Below are 21,276 nucleotides of genomic sequence, written 5' to 3' on the forward strand. Positions count from 1 at the left end.
GAGGGTTGCGCAAACATTGCTTTTCATGAGACTCAAGAGCAACCGGAGGTCAAATCTTGCATCAGAACATCTGGCTGTATAAGATGATGTCGAGAATCTGGACAGGCAAAGATAGACCATGGCTGTGACACCTTCAGTCATGAAGGTAGAAAAAGACATAGAAGTGTCATTGTTCTGAAAGCTTTGGTTTTTTTTTCAGGGATTCTTCTAAGATTCAAGAGAAGCAACCATAACATATGAATCAGGTATGCCCAGAAATGCACTTCTTCTTATAGTCTTACTATGGCTTCTGATGCCCCATGCGGTCAATGGGGTGCTCAAAGCCAAATGCCCTCTGAGTTTGGGGAAAGATGAATTAAATCCCCGGAATCATTACAGGCAAGGACGTCATCTGTTAAGTGGTATCATCTCCACAGCACACACTCAGCACTTACCATTCAAGTTCCTCAGCTTTCCCTCTGCTAAAGTTTCCAAGTAAGTCACTGGGTGCTTCATGGAATTAATTTCTCCACCCCTTGCCAATTTCTCCTTAACTACTATGGGCTGTCCTCTTTTGGGGCATTCCCTCTGCTAAAGTTTCCAAGTAAGTCGCTGGATGATGTTGTTAACCTTTCCGCTCCTTGCCAATTTCTAAAACTGCAGTTCTATTTAAAAGGTTGCCCTCTTTGGGGGCATTTGAATGAATGGTTATTCTGGTTTCTCTCAGTGAGGAGTCATTGGGATTCTTTTGGTAGTTTGTAGCTGATGAAGCTTCTATTGAAGTGTAGACTTCAGTGAGATGACAAAAAGCATCATGTTTAGAACATAATCTCTCCATCACATCAGTAATCAGGGGTGGTGGTTGAAGGGTTAAGGCAAGAAGTTTCCATTCTCCACTTTCTATCCTCCATCACAGCTATCACTTATGATGGTAAGTTTAGCTTGGAAAACAGGAGCAATAGAGGATGTTGGAAAGGAGAAGGAGGAAGAAGGAGATGTGTTTATCGATGAGTTTAAGTTTAAATGAAAGTTAGAGCAGACGTCTCCTTTCTTGCCACAAAGCATGGCTGAACCCAAATGACAGAAATATCCATGAGAAATACCAGATGAATTTTCCAAATGCAAGAGTCACTGATGTTTTTAGAGAAACAGATTGCTACAGAAAGAGGGAGATGAAGCAAATGAAGTCTCAAGAATGTTCTCATAATACATTCATGCAATTCCTTCATTTTATTTAGAACAAATAAGAGCCACTGCCTCACTTTTAGAAAAAAGAACAAGTCTCAAGAACTTTATCTGATTTACAACAAACTTTGGCCTCCTCTACTCTCTTCTACTTTCCTCTCCTCTCTCCTATTACTACTTTTCTAAACTGAAAGTTTTCCATTCAGTCATTGCAACTGTTGATCCTAATTCCTTAAACTCTGGTTTACCAACACTTTCTTTTTTGTGTGTGATGCTGGAAGGGCTCATTTAATTTTGTGCTTTAGGCTCAAAGGGGGGAGATGAGGACTACACAGAATGGACTTTGTAATACTTGAAAGATGATCTTCGTAGTACTGTTGCACTGGCTAACTAATATGGATTTTTAATTACTGCTGTACTTGTCAAATACAGTTGTCAAAGAAGACTACATGCTCCAGTTTGAATTTGAACGTCATGACAAACTTTTTGATAGATTCTATTCTATCCTATCCTATCCTATCCCATCCCATCCCATCCCATCCCATCCCATCCCATCCCATCCCATCCCATTCCATTCCATTCCATTCCATTCCATTCTATTCTATTCCATTCCATTCCATTCCACTCCACTCCACTCCACTCCATTCCACTCCATTCCACTCCCTTTGGAAAAGCTGTATGTGTTCAGTCCAACAGAATTTTGAGAATTGTTCAGTCAAGGCCATTTCATTTATTGATGTTATATGACATCAATAAATATTGATTATATATATATTGGAAATGTGAGTTTTGTGTGCTTGAAATACAATGACAATGAAAGAAGAATTTCAAGTGGCTTTTTTTCTGTTCTGCTTCAAAACTTTTAGAATCCAGGCATTTGCCCAGATCACTTGAATCATGAGGAAAATCATCATTTATTTCAACAATTCACCAAAATAAACAACTGGTGGCAACAGTGCATTAGCTTTAATAACTGGATAAATTTTAGCTTTGCATGGAAGAGGAAGGGGCATTTTAGAAAGTGGAAGAGATACAGTAATGTTCTTGATGATGATATGATGTACATCTATTGACAGGAAAGGATATAAACAACACTGGAAAATTCTGTCCTTCCTTTTTGCCATTCAGGAGATCAACAAAGATCCCCATCTCTTACCCAACCTCACCCTGGGCTACACTATCAATGACAATTATTTCAAAGGAAGTATCACCTCAGATGCCTTGCTAGACTTGCTTTCGACTGGGGAAGCCAATGTTCCCAACTACAACTGTGCAAAGGAGAAAAACATACTGGCTGTCCTTGAAGGGGATGTAATTGATCTTTCCATCCATATTTCAACCATATTGAGCCAATACAAAATTCCTCAGGTGTGTTCCCTGTGCATCTATATGTGTTTGTGCTTGGCAGCTTTTCAGTTTAAATCCAACTCATGGATTTCTCTATAAAATTTGAAGGGTTGTTTCTATCTAAAATGGCACACAATCAGGAAGAACTGAAATGATGAAAGCAGCCACTTCTCTCCCCATTACTAACCAGGGAGAGAAGCAACTTAGAACTAAGGAGAAATTTCCTAACGGTGAGAGCAAACCACCAATGGAACTGATTACCTTCAGAAGTTGTGGGTGCTCCATCACTGGAGGCTTTCAGAAACAGACGGGACAACAGTGTATCTGAAATGGTATAGGATCTCTGCTTGAGAGGGGGTTGGATGAGAAGTCCTGCAAGGTCCCTTTCAATATTATTCTGTGTTCTATGTTCCACCACAGCCACAGTCTAGATTAGGAACCAATGTTGGGAATGCTTGAAAGAAAAATCCTACATCAAGGCTCATGCAGAAGGTGTGAGGGATGTGAACTGGTCCTAAAGGAAGGCAAGTTGTGTGTAAGGGTAGTTCCTCTGATTTGATCCAAAGTTTGTCATTTTCCTTTCAGGTCAGTTATGCCTTTGCATCCCAAGTTCTGAATGATAAAAATCACTTTCCTTTTTTCTACCAAGTACTCCCCGGGGAAGGCATCCAATATCCTGGGATTATCAAAATTCTCTTGTATTTTAGGTGGACATTGATAGGTCTTGTTGCTCCAACCTCTGAGAATGGAGAGAGATTTAGAAGAACATTGACTCCCATGCTTACAAAGAACAGCATTTGTGTTGCTTTTTCATTGGGCACCTCCTTTTCTTTGAAGGATTTTATGAAGTTCATTGGCCATTTGAACAAATGGAAGAAAGTCAATGTTTTAGTTTGTTATGTTAAGACAGATTCCTTCCTTGGACAAATATTTTTTCTTCAAGTAATGTTGGAAATGTTTGTCGAGCTTGAGGCTGGCAAAATCTGGATCACCACAGCTTTATGGGATTTTAGCCTGGACTTAAAGTCTCCAAAGTACCTCCCTTCCCTCTATGGTTTTTTATCCTTCTTTATCCACAGGCATAAGTGGGCAGTAGATGACAAATTTCCACTCCTTTACTCTTCCATTCTGAAATTTGTAGATGAAGGCTTTCATTGTTTATACTCCAAGCCAGCTGGAACTGTGAAAGGATGGACAAGGTGCCGTGAAAAAGAAGATTTGAGGATCCCTCCGCCAAGTGTTTATGAAAAAACCCTGTCTCTTGATGGTTATCACATTTACAGCACTCTCTGGGCTGTGGCAAATGCCATAAATGCGGCATATTCCTCCAGGTCTATCAGGAGAATGAGAAACAGGAAATACCAGTTGGAAGGTCAACTGCTTCAGCCTTGGCAGGTATTCATTATTCTATATTTCCTTTAAATGAGAATCAAATCTATAAATCCATATCATGAACAACTTTCTCCAATAATTAGTTTATTTTAAGCATGCTAGAAAAGCAACAGGGAGATGAAACAGGAAGACTTAGATGAGAGAAAAGAAGGGGAACTTATCAAATTTGCAGATGACACTAAACTAACAATAAAAGAGCAAAGTTTTTGATAAAATAGACCACAACTACTTCTTGGTAAACTAGAAAAATGTGGGATAGACAGCACCACCACAAGATGGATTTGTAACTGGCCGACAAACCATATTCAACAAGTAGTCCTTAATGGTACTAGATCTACATGGAAGAAAGGAAGCAGCAGGGTACCACAAGGTCTTAGGCCCAGTACACTACAATATCATCATAAATGTCTTAGATGAAGGAATAGAAAAGGAACTCATCAAATTTGTAGATGATACTAAGTTGGCAGGAATAGCCAACACCCCCAGAAGACAAGCTCAGGATCCAAAAAGATCTTGACAGACTTGAACAATGAGCCCTATCCAACAAAATGAATTTAATGTGGAGAAAAGCAAGGATTTACACTTAGTCAGAAAAAACAAACAAAGGTACAAGTACAGATTAGGTGAAACCAAGCTCAAAAACAAGAACTGTGAGAGGGACCTTGGAATCCTAGGGGACAATCTTTTAATATGAGCCAGCAACATGCAGCAGCAGCCCAAAAAAGTTAATACAATTCTTGGTTGTAAAAACAGAGGCATTGAATCAAAATCAGGTGAAGAATCGGTACTGCTTTATAAATCCTTAGAAAGGCCACACCTGGAATACTCCATTCAGTTTTGGTCACCACATTACAAAAAAAGATGTTGAAATGTTGAAAAAGGTGTAGAGAAGAGCAACTAAGATGATTCACGTTCTGTAGACTGAAATATATGAAGACCATTTGTGGGAACTGTGTATGGCCTGTCTAGAGAAAAGAAGGACTAGGGGTGACATGAGAACTGTATTCCAGTATTTATGGGTTTGATACAAAGAAGAGGAGTGTCAACTTATTTTCCAAAGCACCAAAATATAGGAATGGATGGAGACTTATTAAGGAGAGAAGCAACCTGGATTTAAGGAGAAACTTCCTGAGAACAATTAGCCAGCGGGACAGCTTGCCTTCAGAAGTTGCGGGTGCTTCATCACTGGAGGTTTTAAGAAGAGACTGGACAGCCACCTGTCTGAAATGGTATAGGGTCTGCTATTTGAGCAGGGGGTTGGACTAAAAGACTTCCAATGTCCAGCTCTTTTATGATTTTAATGAGGCAATCAATATGTACTTGGTTCTTTTAAAGATGTTCTAGATGAATCTCACAGTCTTGAGATGAAGCTCATTTTTTCCTCAGAGAACAAATCTGCACATGTCTCAAGGTTTTAACTTCTACCCTTCTACGAAAGAGAACTCAAGGCCCTTTGACCTGAGTTTGACCTGGCTGACAAACCATACTCAACGAGTAGTCCTTAATGAGTCTAAGTCTACATGGAGGGAAGTAAGCAATGGGGTGCCACAAGGTTCTGTCTTAGGCCCAGTACTCTTCAATATCTTCATTAACAACTTAGATGAGGGAATAGAAGGGGAACTTACCAAATTTGCAGATGATACTAAGCTGGCAGGAATAGCTAACACCCAAGAAGATAGGCTCAAGATCCACATGGATCTTGACAGATTAGAACACTGGGCTGTGTCTAACAAAATAAAATTCAATGTAGAGAAAAGTAAAGTCCTACACTTAGGCAAGAAAAACCAAAAGTACACATATAGACTGGGTGAAACCAGGCTCAATAGCAGTAACTGTGAGAGGGATCTTGGAGTCTTAGTGGACAACCAGATAAATATGAGCCAGCAGTGTGCAGCAGCAGCCAAAAAAGCTAATGCAATCCTAAATTGTATTAACAGAGGGATACAATCAAGATCAAGGGAGGTACTAATACCACTCTATAAAGCCTTAGGAAGACCACACCTAGAGTACTGCATCCAGTTTTGGTCACCACACTATAAAAAAGATGTTGAGCCTCTAGAAAAAGTACAGAGAAGAGCAACCAGGATGATTAGAGGACTGGAGACTAAAACATATCAAGACCAGTTACAGGAACTGGGCTTGGCCAGTCTAGTAAAGAGAAGGGCCACGGGAGACATGATAGCGGTCTTCCAATATTTGAGGGGCTGCCACAGAGAGGAGGAAGGTGTCAATCTATTTTCTAAAGTGCCTGTAGGCCAGACAAGGAATAATGGATGGAAACTGAACAAGGAGAGATTTAACCTGAAAATAAGGAGAAACTTTCTGACAGTGATAACAATCAACCAATGGAACACTTTGCCCTCAGAAATTGTGGGAGAGCCATCACTTGAAACTTTCCAGAAGAGATTGGACTGCCATCTGTCAGAAATGGTGTAGGGTCTCCCGCTTGGGTGGGTGGGGGGTTTGGACTAGATGACCTACAAGGTCCCTTCCGACTCTGATTATATGTTATCTGTTATCTGATTCCTGATGACTTCATGGGGATCTTTTCTGCAGGTTTCTGGTTGGCTTTCAGGAAATAATTTCTATTACCTTTTTCCAGGAATATCATTTCCAGTTATTTTATTTGCTATTCCTAATCGGGCCCAACTCTACTTAAACTCTAAACTTTAACCTAAACTTCTAAAGGGAAAAGAAGGATAAAAACATTCAGCAATGAAAGAGGCCCAGAAGAAATGCAAATAGATAGTCACAACTCATTCATGGTAGAATGAATTCTTCACTATAAGGCAATGATCCCCAACCTTTCCAGCTTTGCAATCCAGCTGGCGGTGCTGGGGGGGAGAGGTATGAGTGGCAGGTGTGAGTGCCTGCCACTCACACCTTCCCTCCCCGCCCCGCCAGCTGGATTGCAAAGCTGGAAGCAGTGGGCATGCATTTGTTCAAGCACTGGGCATGCATGTCCTCCCCTTCCACGAATGGAGCTTCATGCATAAGCAGAGGGTGCATGCACTCACAGGCAAAGACCCACTCATGCAAGTGGCAAGCACTTGTGCTCGTGCACAAACTTCATTCGAGCAAGCAGAGGGCACTTGTGCTTATGCACATGCTTGCCCATCTTTCCCACGGCCGGGTTTCAAACAGGGGGTTGGAGTTGCCAGTGGATTAAAAAGGGGGAACTTGTTAAATTGTCCCTCTTTTACCACTATGGCTATTATCTAAATTGTACAGAAACATCGGCAAGAAAACCACCAAGCTCAGAGAGCATCAAGGACTTCAATCCTGAGCTACAAATACTATCTTCTATTCTTTTTTGGTTTGAAACTTTTCATTGCTTAAGCAGTGAAACATTTCAAACTAACAAAGAAAAGAAGTCCAGTTTATTTATTTATTTATTTATTCATTTATTTATTTATTTATTTATTTATTTGTTTGTTTATTTGTTTGTTTGTCTATCACTTACAAGATACCAGGTATAAGTATAAACAGTTATGAATACATGAAATGGATACATATAAGCAGGGGTGGGATTCTACCAGTTCGCACCTATTTGCTAGAACCGGTTGTTAACATTCTAAGCAGTTCGGAGAACTGGTTGTTAGAAGAAATTACTGGCCTAATCCTGTAAGGAAGGCAGGAAGGAAACATTCTGGTGTTGCTTACAGAAACTGCCTCTCCATTAACCCTTATTACATTCTTGGCAGGACTAGACTTCCTATCTCAGGAATGTCTCTGGAGTTTGTTTTCCCCTCCTATACTGGTACTTTGCTTGTGTGAAGTGACTATTCAAAGTTACAATGGCACTGAAAAAAGTGACTTAAGACCATTTTTCACACTTACGACTGTTGCAACATCCCCACAGTCATGAGAGGCCAGGCGAGGAGATGCATGCCTCGATGTGAGTGATATTGAGTTGGCCATACCCAGCCAATAACATGACCACCAAGCCATGTCCACCCAGTCACATGACCACCAAGCCCTGTCCACCACTTAAGCCACACCCACAGAATCAGTTGTTAAAAAAATTGAATCCCACCCCTGCATATAAGAAAAATAAAAAGAAATAATAGGACAGGGACGGTAGGTACATTGGTGCACTTATGCACGCCCCCTACAGACCTCTTAGGAAAAGGGTGAGGTCAATAGTAGATAGTCTAAGGTTAAAGTTTTTGGGGTTTGGGGAAGAAACCACTGAGTCAGACAGAGTATTCCAGACATTGACCACTCTGTTGCTGAAGTCGTATTTCCTGCAATCAAGATTGGTGCGGTTTACCTTGAGTTTGTATCTATTGTTTGCTCTTGTATTGTTACGGTTGAAGCTGAAGTATTCATTGACAGGTAGGACATTGCAATGTATGATTTTATATTTATATACGGTTGCCATGAGTCAACCTCCAGATGACTCTACCTGGATGACTGTGAATCTTTTTTTAACATGCTCTTCTACTGTTGCTCTTCATCCTGCAGTTTTCTCTCTCTTTTCCCTTTTAGCTCCACCCATTCCTGCAAAGCCCTCAGTTTCATAATGGTTCCATGGATGGAGTCTATTTGGATGAAAATAGAGAGCTGGCAGCTGACTTTGATGTCATGAGCTGGATTATGTTCCCCAACAATTCTTTCTTCAAACTGAAATTAGGGGATCTAGAAAGACAAGGATCCCCAGATCTCAAGTTTACTCTTGATCAGGATGGTTTTGCAAAACTGAAATGGCTCAAGAAGGTAGGAAAAAATGGGACTCCTCCATTTCACAGACTCCAAACATTTTAAATTCTGTAATGAACTCTTTGTGCTCTTGAGTACTGAGTGAGTGCGCCAAATGGTTGGTTTTTCAAAAGAAAGGATTTTTCCCTAGCTCTTCTAGTAAATTGTACAGAAGAAATATGACATTCAAAACCCTGGTTGCTTTGACCCTAAAATTGTTCCTTCATCAGGAAAGCATCAGTAAGTTCCCTGGAAGTTCAGATAGCACAAATGGAGAGAGGGCATAATTCCTAAAAAACTTGAACTCTAAAATCAGAATTGAAGACATTCAAAGACAAGAAAGTGAATGTAGAGTAGAATAGAATAACAGAGTTGAAAGGGACCTTGGAGGTCTTCTAATTCAACCCCCTGCCTAGGCAGGAAACCCTACACCACTTCAGATAAATGGTTATCCAACATCTTTCTAAAAAAACTTCCTGTGTTGGAACATTTACAACTTCTGGAGGCAAGTTGTTCCACTGATTAATTGTTCTAACTATCAGGAAATTTCTCCTTAGTTCTAAGTTGCTTCTCTCCTTGATTAATTTCCACCAGTGGTGGGATTCAAATTTTTTTTACTATCTGTTCTGTGGGTGTTGCTTGGTGGGCGTGGCATGGCTTCCCTCCCTACCCCACTAACCTGCTTTCCAGCTCCATTCTCCTGTGCAGGATAACCAAAGAAGATCAGCTGGGACTCGGGAGGCAGAGAATAGATGGGGTTGGGACCAGTCAGAGGTGATATTTGCTAGTTCTCTGAACTACTCAATATTTCTACTGCTGGTTCTCCAGAACTGGTCAGAAACTGCTGAATACCACCTCTGATTTCCACCCATTGCTTCTAGTCCTGCCCTCAGGTGCTTTGGCGAGGTAAGAGATTGGGAGAAGCAATATGCTGTACATTTCACTGATGAAAGTTTTAAAGGTCATTAGCGATTTCAGATATGAATCAGAAATCCATGCAACTTTACCAAAAAGTCCCTGTCACCCAACCCAATACAGCACAACCAACACAAAATATAAAAAGAATTATACTGCCATACATCAATAATATCTCAGAAACCACCAACAGACTCCTACAACCACATGGAATCAGCATAGCACACAAGCCAACTAAAGCCCTTCCAAACATCTAAGCAGACCAAAAGACCCAACAACCCCAGAAGAAAAAACAGGAGTCATTAACAACATTCAAGGTAAGGAGTGCAACAACTTCTGTGTAGGATACACAGGCAGAAGACTGGTATGGAATGCATACCAGTCAGAAGACATGATAAAAATTCTTTAATTTCACAACATATAGACAGTGTCAACTCATAAAATATTTCTATGGTCTTTTTGCCAACAGAAAGGGAGGGGGAAGCAGTGTGGCAGCTTGCAAACTAAAATTGCATTCCATAAATAGTTTTCAAAGATAGTAACTAGGTGACTGAAGTTTCTGCCATGCAAAATTCTAACTGGAGAGCATGATTTGATGACTCTTGGCTATGGATGTGTCCCATTGGAGAATATGAATTATGATACACCCAGGGGGTGGGGAATAACCAGGGTTAAGGATGACAATGGATTATGTGTCTCAGAGTCAGCTACACCCAGGCAGTGCTGGACATTTTAACTCCCAATAAATCTTTTTGGAGTTTTTGGAAGTTTGGTTCGAGACTCATTATTTAAATAGGGGTAAGTGCTGGAATCCTGACAGACAGATTTAACCATCATTTCAATTGGGAAAATATGACCATCCTAGAGCAAGCCAAGTCCAAAAATGCCAGGGTATTTCTAGAAGCCTAGCACTCTGACAAATCAGCCATCAATAGACTTATAGACATTAACAACATCTATAGCAGGGGTGTCAAACTTGATTTCATTGAGGGCAGCATCAGAATTGTGTTTTACCTCAGGGGGGCATGGCCAGGGTGGGTGTGGCCAGCATGATGTCATTTGTGGGGGGGCACCTGTGATGGCCTGAGTACTCTGCCAGTAAAAACAGGCTCCCAAGCTCCATTTTCAGCTGGGACAGCCTCCTGCAACCCTCTGCCAGTGAAAACAGAGCTCCCCCTCTCTCTCCCCCCCTCTCTCTCTCTCCCTCCCTCCCTCCCTCCCCCTCTCTCTGTGCAGCCTTAGCAAGCTCTGTTTTTGCTGGCAGAGGCACTGTGGGGCGAGGCACCACAGGCCGGTCCTTCACTGTTTCCAGGGAGGCCCTACGAGCCAGATCCAGCCCCCCGGGCCTTGAGTTTGACACCCCTAATCTACAGACTATGCAAAAGAGACAATCAACCACCCCAAAAGACTTGTGGCACCTCTCCACCAGTAATCAGCACTCAGATCAGCATAGATTAACTCCAAGGTTAACTTCAGACCAACACTCAAATAAGCAATACCCCGATCAAGAAACTTCCAAAGAGCCATCAGTAAACAGCCCAACCAAAGAATCTCTTAAAACCACCCCCATCCACAAGACACCAGAATATAAACTGAGAGCAAATCTCATTCCTTACCAGCACTGATTATGTTATCTAGTTGGGTAATTAAATGTCTGCAAGAAAACTCAGCACCGGAGCTACAAATATTCTCCTTTATGAATCCGAAAACCCAAGGTTTTAAATGGGCTATTGAGGTTCTCAAGCTGCTACTCAGTCCTGGAATCCAAATGTATACAAAGTGGTTTCAATATAATCCAGGTTGAACCCAAAGCAGAAGATTGACTTTAATTGTTCATATATTTTTTTCTTCTCTTTCCATTTTTTGGAGAGGGGGCAAGCAGTGGTGCGATTCAACCTGGTGTAACAACTGGTTCTGTGAGCGTGTGCTTCCCATGCATGCACAGCATTTAGAAAATATCATTTTTAGCTATAATATTTACGTTCTGCTGAAGATGGGTACCTGGTGAGTAAAACAGCTAATGCTGCAGCAAACTGCACTGCAGCGTGAATCAGCTGTGCTCAAAAACAAGGAAATAAACCACAGGAAAAGGGCAGTGTCAGTGTTCCAGAAAACCTCCCCTCTGAGTTTAATTCTGAGACACACATCCTTTCAAAAGTTCTGTTTTATTTGGATAGTAAACTGGCACATCTGGGGAATCCCAAATCTGAAAGTTCCGGGTTTCTTTGCAATAAGTAAAAAACTACAAATCCACGAACTCATCATCACATCACATGCCCCAATCACCATCCATCCCAGCTTGAGATGTTCTCTCAACCAGGTGCAGAAATAACATGACCTTGACTTAGAAGAAGAATGCTATTACGTCTAACCACATACCCTCCAAGAAATTCCCCCCTCCCATTTTCCCAGGCTCAAGAATGTGGCAGTGTGGAAGTGTCTGGTCTCAATATGGCTTCCAAAGCTGACAGGTAAGGGCAGGTGGGCGGGACCAAATGATCACCAGAACTACCGGTTCAACCGAACCGGTGCAAACCACCCCTGCTTTCAAGTCAGTGTTGATTGCTGGCAGCTACCTGGAGAAGCCCCTGCAGTTTTCTTGGTGAGATTTCAGAAGTGGTTTGCCATTGCCTCTTCCTAGTGCTAAGAGAAAGTGATTGGCTAAAAATTATCCCTAAGGCAGGACTAGAAGTCACAATCTCCCATTTTCTAGCTAGGTATCTTCGATATTCCATCAAACTCATTTTCATTCTCTTTCCACAGATTATTCTCCACATGTTTCTTTTTTAATGTACCTACTTTCTTTGCATAGGGCCTCCTTCCTTCCAGGTGTGTAGAAAGTTGTCAACCTGGATTTGCTAAGGCGACTCAGGAAGGAGAGCCCATCTGCTGTTACCTCTGCCTTCCCTGTGCAGAAGGAACCATCTCCACCCAGGAAGGTGAGTGGAAACACCTTTGGAGGAAACCAGATACTTTGGAAGGGTATTTCTAACTTTAAGCCTTTCAGAGTCAGTACAGAAAATATATTTGTCTCCATGTCCATTGTGTGTGTGTCATATCCCATGCTACAAATGAAATTGGGGTTGACATTTGTTTGCTTGAAAAACAGCTGCAGTCACTCAGAGAAACACCCCTCCTTTCCTCAGGCATTCCATGAGGCATTCACGGAGCTGTGGTGGTGCAGTGGTGAGAATGCAGTACTGCAGGCTACGTCTGCAGACTGCCTGCTGCCAGCAGTTTGGCAGTTCGATTCTCACCGGCTCAAGATTGACTCAGCCTTCCATCCTTCCGAGGTTGGCAAAATTAGGACCCAGATTGTTGGGGGCAACATGCTGACTCTGTAAACTACTTAGAGAAGGCTGTAAAGCATTGTAAAGTGGTATATAAGTCTAAGTGCTATTGCTATTCATCCATTCCCTCAGAACTCTCAGAGCCTGTTTGTGCAAGCCTGGATATGTCCAGGGCTCCCCTGCAAGCTTCTTTTTGTCTTGGTGCTCTAGTATCTGCCAACTTCCTTCACCTTTTTCTCCAACCTCCCTTCCCCTTTGCATCAGAGCAGCCTTTAAGCTTAGCCTGCAGAAAGAGTGCAGAGAAGAGCAACCAAGATGATTAGGGGACTAGAGGCTAAATCATATGAAGAATCGTTGCAGGAACTGGGTATGTCTAGTTTAATGAAAAGAAGGACTAGGGGAGACATGATAGCAGTGTTCCAATATTTGTGGGGCTGCTACAAAGAAGAGGGAGTCAACCTATTCTCAAAAGCACCAGAAGGCAGGACAAGTAGCAATGGATGGACCTAATCAAGGGGAGAAGCAACTTAGAACTAAGGAGGAATTTCCTGAGAGTGAGAACAATTAATCAGTGGAACTTGCCTCCAGAAGTTGCAAATGCTCCAACACTGGAGGTATTAAAGAAAAGATTGGACAACCATTTGTCTGAAATGGTGTAGGGTTTCTAGCTTTAGTAGGTGGTTGGAGTAGTAGTCCCTTCCAACTCTGACATTCTGTTATTCATCTGCCATCAGGAGCTGAAGCTTACTTACAAGGAGACTATGAGAGATGAAATTGGGATTGCTGTCTGCCCTTGAGAAAAATAGCTGCAACCAGGCAGAAACAACTACCTCATAATGTGCATACTGTACATTCCTTCCTTCATTCACAACTTTACTCACTCAAACATCCAAGCCAGTGTTCCAGATGCCTGGCTAAATGAGACACACTATAACATTTTTAAAAATATACTGATGGCCAAAAGCATCCTTACCCCACCCAGATTAAGAGTGATAACAGGCAAGCCTCTTTCTAATTTTGCTATTCTGATATTCTGTTAAAAAAGAAGGAAAGGAGGATAATATAGGAGAGTTCAGTTATTGGCATTGACTATTGCAGTAGTGCAAGTCGTTTGATAGAATAGCAAAGTTAGAAGGGGGGTTGGAGGTCTTCTAGTCCAGGGGTCACCAACCTTTTGGACCTCAGGGACCACCAAACTCATTATTTTAAATCCCGCGGACCACTAATGTGAATTTTGACTGACGTGGCTTGCTGACATTGGTGGGAGGGAGAAGAAGAAGAGAGAGAGAGAGCTGAACTCACCTTGGAAGGCTGGTGATTCTCTCTCTCTCTCTCTCTCTCTCTCTCTCTCTCACACACACACACACACACACAGACGCACACAGATCCCTCACCCCCCACCCCCTCCAAGGCAGCCCCATTCCTAGCCTGCTTTGAGCTCTGTTCTCAAAGGGAGGGGGGAGAGATCCAATGAGGGCTGGTGATTTTCTTTCTCTTTCTCTCTCTCCTTCACACATCCCCACCCCCCTCCAAGGCAGCCCCTTCCTAGCCTGCTTTGAGCTCCGTTCTGAGGCTGCACGCAAGGAAAGCAGCAGAAGTCTTTCTTTCTCTCTCCCAAACTCTGCCAGAAATGAGTCTTTGCAACTTCTTGGAGCAGGATGCCTTGCAGGCTCCCAAAGACTCATTTCTGGTGGAGTTTGGGAGGGGGGAGGGGAGAAAAAATACTTTTGCTGCTTTCCTTGCATGCAGCCAAAAGTGGAAGATGAAAGAAGTGGAAAGAAGCAACCTGATGGCCAGGCAAGTTACCCCCTCCCCCCTCCCCTCACTACCTTATGTTGTTCCTAATGCAAGCGACGCAAGTGATCCCAGGCCACGTGGGCGGTGCAGCCTTGTGTTCCCCCACAGCCTGGATTAATTGCTTTGGGGGGGGGTGCTTTGGGGTGACATTTCTCTGCGGACCACCAAAAAATTTTTGTGGACCACTAGTGGGCAGTGGCCCACCGGTTGGCGACTGCTGTTCTAGTCCAACCCCCTGCACAGGCAGGAAACTTTATACTATTTCAGACAAATGGTTGTCCAATCTCTTCTTTAAAAAACCTAAAGTGTTGGTGCAACCACAACTTCTGTAGGCAAGTTTTTCCACTGATTGTCTGTTCTGTCAGGAAATTTCTCCTTAGACTTAGGATGGTTCTCTCCTTGATTAGATTCCATCTATTGCTTTTTGTCCTGCCTTCAGGTGCTTTGGGAGAATAGCTTAACCTCCCCCACCCCCTCATCTTGTCCTCCAAGGAAGCAACACGGTTTCTCTGACAATCCACCTATCAAGCTATCCCACTGATGTTGCCTCTTAGGGCAAGGGTGTTAAACTGGTGGTCTGTGGGCCAGATGCATCACGTGCAGGCCACACCCACCCTGGCTCTGCAAAGGCAAAAATATCATGATACATCACGTGACTCCACATGACATGATTGAGTTTGACACCCGTGTCTTAGGGAGATTGTAATGTTAATGTTAATTTTCCTATTTTGATGGCTCTAAGCCAAAGAAGGGTACAGAAAAGGGTATATCCTGTTATTTTTTCAGATGCAGAAAAATGCACCAAGTGTCCAGAAGATCAGTATCCAAATCAGGAACAAACCCAATGTATCTTCAAGATTATTACCTTCTTGTCCTATGAAGAAACATTAGGGATCATTTTGGTTTCCTTTACCCTATTCCTCTCCTTCATTACCTGTGTAATATTAGCCATCTTCATTAAATATCTAGAAACTCCAATAGTCAAGGCCAATAACCGTGACCTCTCCTATATTATCCTTTTGACTCTCCTTCTTTCCTTCTTAACCTCCTTCCTCTTCATTGGTCCTCCAAGGAAAGCAACATGCCTTCTCCGACAATCAACCTTCAGCATCATCTTCTCAGTTGCTGTCTCTTGTGTCTTGGCCAAAACAATCATGGTGGTGCTAGCCTTCTTGGCTACAAAACCAGGAAATACAGTGAGAAGATGGCTGGGAAAAAGCTTGGCCAACTCCATCATCCTTTCTTGTTCTAGTGTCCAAGTTGCCATCTGTACTTTCTGGCTATGGAATTCTCCACCCTTCCCTGACTCTGATATGCAGTCTGAGCTTGGAGAGATCACATTACAATGCAATGAAGGATCTGTTGCCATGTTTTATATTGCTCTTGGCTACCTGGGCTTCTTGTCTACCATCTGCTTCATGGTGGCTTTCCTGGCCAGGAACCTCCCTGGAGCCTTCAATGAAGCTAAGCTGATCACCTTCAGCATGTTGGTTTTCTGCAGTGTGTGGATTTCCTTTGTGCCCACCTATCTGAGCACCAAGGGGAAGTACATGGTGGCTGTGCAGATCTTCTCCATTTTGGCCTCCGGTGTAGGTCTTTTGGGCTGTATCTTCTTCCCTAAGTGCTACATTATTTTACTAAGACCAGATCTGAATACAAAGGAGCAGTTAATGATAAAAGTAAAATAGAAATCTCATAATAAATCTTTTTTTTTCAAGGAGAGTCCTCTTGTACTTTGGACACATCTGTGCTGTCAAATGATCATCTTTTCCCCTGTGTTGATCCATTACACCATTTAAACTATTCTCTATCTGGTTAAGACATGATTGTATTTAATTATTTTTTATTTTATTTATTTAATTAATTAATTTATATTGCCCATGGTGACTTGAGGCGGCTTACACAATGTAAAACCATATTTAAAACAAAAAATAAAAATAAAGCAATAAAAATTAACAGAAAGAATCAAATAAATTAGTAAAGTACAATAGAACAAAATTTGGGAAAACAAAAAACAAAACAAAACATCAAAAACCAACTCCCACCCCCCTCCCCAATGACAGCAGATCACACTAGCCATTTGATGGGCTCCATCCCTCTCTGGGTTCCCCAGACCTGCTGGCAAAACCAGATCTTCAGTGCCTTTCAGAAGAATATTAGTGAAGGGGCCATTCTAATCTCTGGGGGAATGATGTTCCAGAGAGATAGAGCCACCACGGAAAAGGCCCTTCTTCTGGGGCCCACCAGGTGTATCTCCCTCAGGGGTGGGACCTACAACATTCCCTGCCTCCTCGCCCTAATGGGTCAGGTGGCTGTGACTGGCAAGATTCCCTCAGATAACTTGGACCCAAGCCATGAAGGGCTTTCAAGGTGACAACTAGCGCCTTGAATTGTACCTGGAAGCAAATCGCCAACCAATGCAGCTCCTGCAGGAGAGGTTACACATGTGCATACCGGGATCTGCAAAAAAACATGCAGGCTGCTGCATTTTGCTCCAACTGGAGCTTCCAGATGCTCTTCAAGGGCAGTCCCATGTAGAGCATGTTGCAATAATCAAGACGGGAAGTGACCAGGGCATGAGTGACTGTGAGTAGGGACCGCTGATCCAGGAAAGGGAGTAACTGGTGCACAACCTGCTGTTGTGCAAAGGCCCTCCTGGCCACAACCACTACCTGCTCTCTGAACAGGAGTCGTGAGTCCAGGAAAACCCCTAGATTACACACAGGGTCTGTTTGGGGTAGTGCCACCCCATCCAAGACTAAAAGTGGTAATTCTCCCTGAACCAACAAACCCCTAATCCAAAGCCACTCGGTCTTGCAAGGGTTTAGTTTCAACCCGTTGCTCCCCATCCAGCCCCTAACAATCTCCAGGCACTGCGAGAGGGAGGATACAGCAATACTTAGCTCACCACGGGCCAAGACATACAGCTGAGTATCATCAGCATATTGTTGATACCTCAGTCCATGGTGACAGATGATCTCACCCAGCAGCTTCATATAAATCTTGAACAGGAGTGGAGAAAGTACCAAGCCCTGCGGAACCCCATAAAGCAGTGGGTGAGGGCTGGATCTCTCCCCTCCTATCAACACTGACTGAGAGTGGCTGCAGAGAAAGCACAAGGTCTCCCACTCCCATCCCCCAAAGTCATCCCAGGAGAATCCCATGGTCAATGGTATCAAAAGCCACCCCATCCCACTCCTGCCAGAGATCATCCAAAAGTGCAACCAATGCTGTTTATGTCCCAAATCCAGGTCGGAATCCTGACTGGTAGGGGTTGAGATAATCTGTTTCATTCAGAAACCTCTGGAGCTGCTGCACGACCATCTTCTCAACAACCTTTCCCAAAAAGGGAAGATTGGAGACAGGTTGGAAATTATCCAACCAAGTGGAGTCCAGTGATGGCTTCTTAAGAAGAGGGTGGACCACAGCCTCTTTAAAGTGCTGGGGCACTGTCCCCTCCTGTAGAGAAGCATCAATCACCACCAGAGTCCATCCGCCTGTCACCTCCTGGGAAGCTTTCACAAATCAGGAGGGACATGGGTCTAAAATACAGGTGTTCGCGTGCATACTCCCTAGGATCCTGTCCAATTTTACTCCCAGCAGGAGGCATCTCATGAAATTTGCAGAGTGAGATTGATAAAGCACATAGAATATTCAGAATGGAGACTATCCAATCCTATGTTATATTACAAGTGATTTTATTACAAGAACCAGACAGATCTCCAAAGTATCAAAATTCTCCTTATTTGAAACCTGTCAAAAACCTGTCATTCCTCTATTAACTGTCAGGTGCCTCCCTTTGGGGTTCTAAGATGGGGGTGTTCCTTAAAAGGCCATCGTCTCCCCACTGCCCTTCTTTTATCTCTTTGGCAGAGGGACCATTGCCATTCACTTATTGAAGAGTATCCTATCCATTGTAATATCTACATGAAGCCCTAGAGTTACATCATCAGTCACCATGGGTTGAGGTATCATCAGTATGTGAATGATACTCAATTTTATATCTCCATCCCAAGTGATGCTGTTGTTGCCCCCTGGAGGCTGTGGGAGCTGGATGGCAGACAATGGGTTTTGACTGAATCCTGACAAGACCAATTGCTTTGGATGCATGGATCTTCAATATCTGGGATTTTGACATCTTTAGCTCTAGATGAGTGGCACTATCCCACTATCTCCCCTCCCACCTGCCCTAGTTCTATTCTTTATTTCCTGGTTTTCAAGCTCAGCTGCTTCACATGGCACAGTGGAGAGTGCACCCGTTGCGTGCGCGCAAAGCACATGCTCACCGAACTGGTTTTCACACTGGTTGAATCACACCCCTGCACTGTTCTATTAGCTGTACTGGGTGCCGGTTTGCTTCTGGGTGCAATTCAATGTGTTGGTTATTATCTATAAACTCCTGCATGGAGTGGGTTTAGATTACTTCAAGAACTATCTCACTCCAATGTGAAAAGCCCACCTCACCCATGTACAGTACGGGCAGTGGAGGCATGATGCAGTTCCCATCAGTCAAGGAATTCCAGCTGGAATTCCAACTGGCAGGGTCCAAGAGAACATCCTTCTCTGCCATGGCCCCAGTCCTTTGGAACATCTAACTTCCTGAGGTGAGATTGCCTCCCACCCTTATGACCTTCTGCAAGAGCCTAAAGACTTGGCACTGCCAGGCTTAGGACCCCAATGGGGAAGTACTCTATTGAAGTAGTTGATCAACTAATAGAAAATCCATGAAATCTTTCCTAATTTCTCTCTTAAGTTTGTTTAAATCAGCAACCCAAAAAAAGTATTTAAATCAGCAATCTGAAAGACCAAATCACTGGTATGACTTGTGTCGGCTTTGGAAGCCATATTAGCACCAGCAGCTTCCACGCTGTCACATTCCTGTGCTTGGGAAATTGAGAGGGGGGATTTCATGGAGCATATGTAGTTAGACATAATAGCATTCTTCTTTACAGTCAAGGTCATATTATTCCTGCACCTGGATGAGGAGTGTTTAAGGGATGTCTCAAGTTGCAATGGATAGTGATTGGGGCATGTGATGGAATGATGGGTGCAGAGAATGGGTTTGTATTTTTTAATTATTGAAGGGAAACCCGGAACTGTCAGATTTGGATTTTCCCAGATGTGCCAGTATGACTTTTCCAATAAGGAGAAACTTTGAGAAAATGCCTGTCTCAAAGTTTTTGATTGGAGTTTGGTATTGCTGGAACACTGACAACTTGATTCAATTACCAGTGGTTGGATTATGGTGAATTCAAATGTGACGTGGCCACTTTCCTCCAAAGTTCTTATAACTTCTCAACTATTTCATCCCTATTAGTAAGAATTAATTCCAGTATAGCTGTGCCTCTATAGGGTTTCCTGCTTGAGCAGGGGAGCAGGGAGCAGAGTGTTGGACTAGAAGACCTTTAAGGTCCCTTCCAATTCTGCTATTCTATTCTATTCTTTTCTGGTGGTTCTGAAAATTTTATTTGGGTTTTCACAAAAACAAAATACAAATAAAACATCTTTTTTTGAAAATAGCATGGTCCCAGGTTATCACTTCTTCATACAGACACAAACTCAATTTCATGCTCATTTTTATGTTCTATTCCATATCTTATTACTGTTTTATATTTTCTACATAGTTTTCCCCTCTTTTAATTTTCTCAACTTTATTTTAATTATCTCATCTTAATTCAAATCATTATATTTATACTTTTGTCTGTCCTGTCGCAATTTCATATTATCTTTTCTCATTAAACAAATTTTCCCCTGTAGTTACTAACTGGAGTATGACACCTTTATATCTTTTAATTTTATCCATTCAAACTCTTATTTAAGCTTCAATGTATACCTTTAAGATTATAGCATTCAATATAATACATAACTTCCAATGGAATTCTGCTTGGTACATTCTTAAAATACACTATATTCTTAAAAAGAAAAGATTATATATATAGGTAAATAAATCACACATTCCATTCCAATTCAATTCTATCATTAATATTCATTAAAATCTTAACATCTTTAACATTTATTTTCAATTAAATATCATATTTCCTTGGGAACACTTATAAACTTTCCATAATTAATTCTTTTTTTCGTATTTCTCACTTATATTTTTATAAATCATTAATAATAATTAAAATGCTCCCATCCTTTCTGAATTTAATTATCTCATTCACTTTAATTCATTTTTTTATTAACAAACATTCCACTACATTACAGTGAATATTTTATCCATCATTTTAGTCATATTTTCTAAAATTATTTCTATTTGTAATATAACACTGCTATCTTATGTACCTTTGCAGAATCCCTTTTACAATTAAATTTTCACCCATTATATCTAAATAGGCTTATGGTTTCAATCCTTATATCTTTCCCTGTTTCTCTATATCTTGTTTCTGTCTTTTACAACTTCTTTTCCTTACCTTCTTCCCCTCTTCTTCTCCCTCCCCTTTTTACCCCCTCGTCTCTTTACTTCTAATTCTCTCATCTGTAATCCCCTCTTCTGTTGCTTTCTAATATTATACTTATATTTCAAACTCTTCTTCTTTTTGGTTGTTTTTTCTAGTCTTAAACCTTTCACTCTCTTTCCCCCCTTTCCTTCCCCCCCCCACTTAAAAGTATTTGATCATTAAAGATGGCTTCTTCTTTGTCTCGATCTTCTTGTTCTGCAAGTGTTTCT

General features: G+C 42.0%; 1 protein-coding gene across 1 annotated transcript; it reads left to right on the plus strand.

Annotated features, from left to right (window-relative positions):
• The first annotated feature begins 128 nt into the window (after positions 1–128).
• On the plus strand, positions 129–16,428 carry LOC113426770 (vomeronasal type-2 receptor 26-like). Its single transcript, XM_026689170.2, has 6 exons — positions 129–474; positions 2,241–2,532; positions 3,219–3,906; positions 8,395–8,622; positions 12,332–12,458; positions 15,393–16,428. Exons 3-6 carry the CDS (start codon positions 3,289–3,291, stop codon positions 16,292–16,294), a joined length of 1,875 nt encoding a protein of 624 aa, XP_026544955.2. The 5' UTR covers positions 129–474; positions 2,241–2,532; positions 3,219–3,288; the 3' UTR covers positions 16,295–16,428.
• The last annotated feature ends 4,848 nt before the right edge of the window (positions 16,429–21,276 follow it).

The sequence above is a fragment of the Notechis scutatus genome, unplaced genomic scaffold (genome assembly GCF_049901735.1).
Source record: "Notechis scutatus isolate UNSWTSFEM ecotype Mainland unplaced genomic scaffold, rNotScu1.2 NSCUCTG21, whole genome shotgun sequence".
NCBI classification, from domain to species: domain Eukaryota; kingdom Metazoa; phylum Chordata; class Lepidosauria; order Squamata; family Elapidae; genus Notechis; species Notechis scutatus.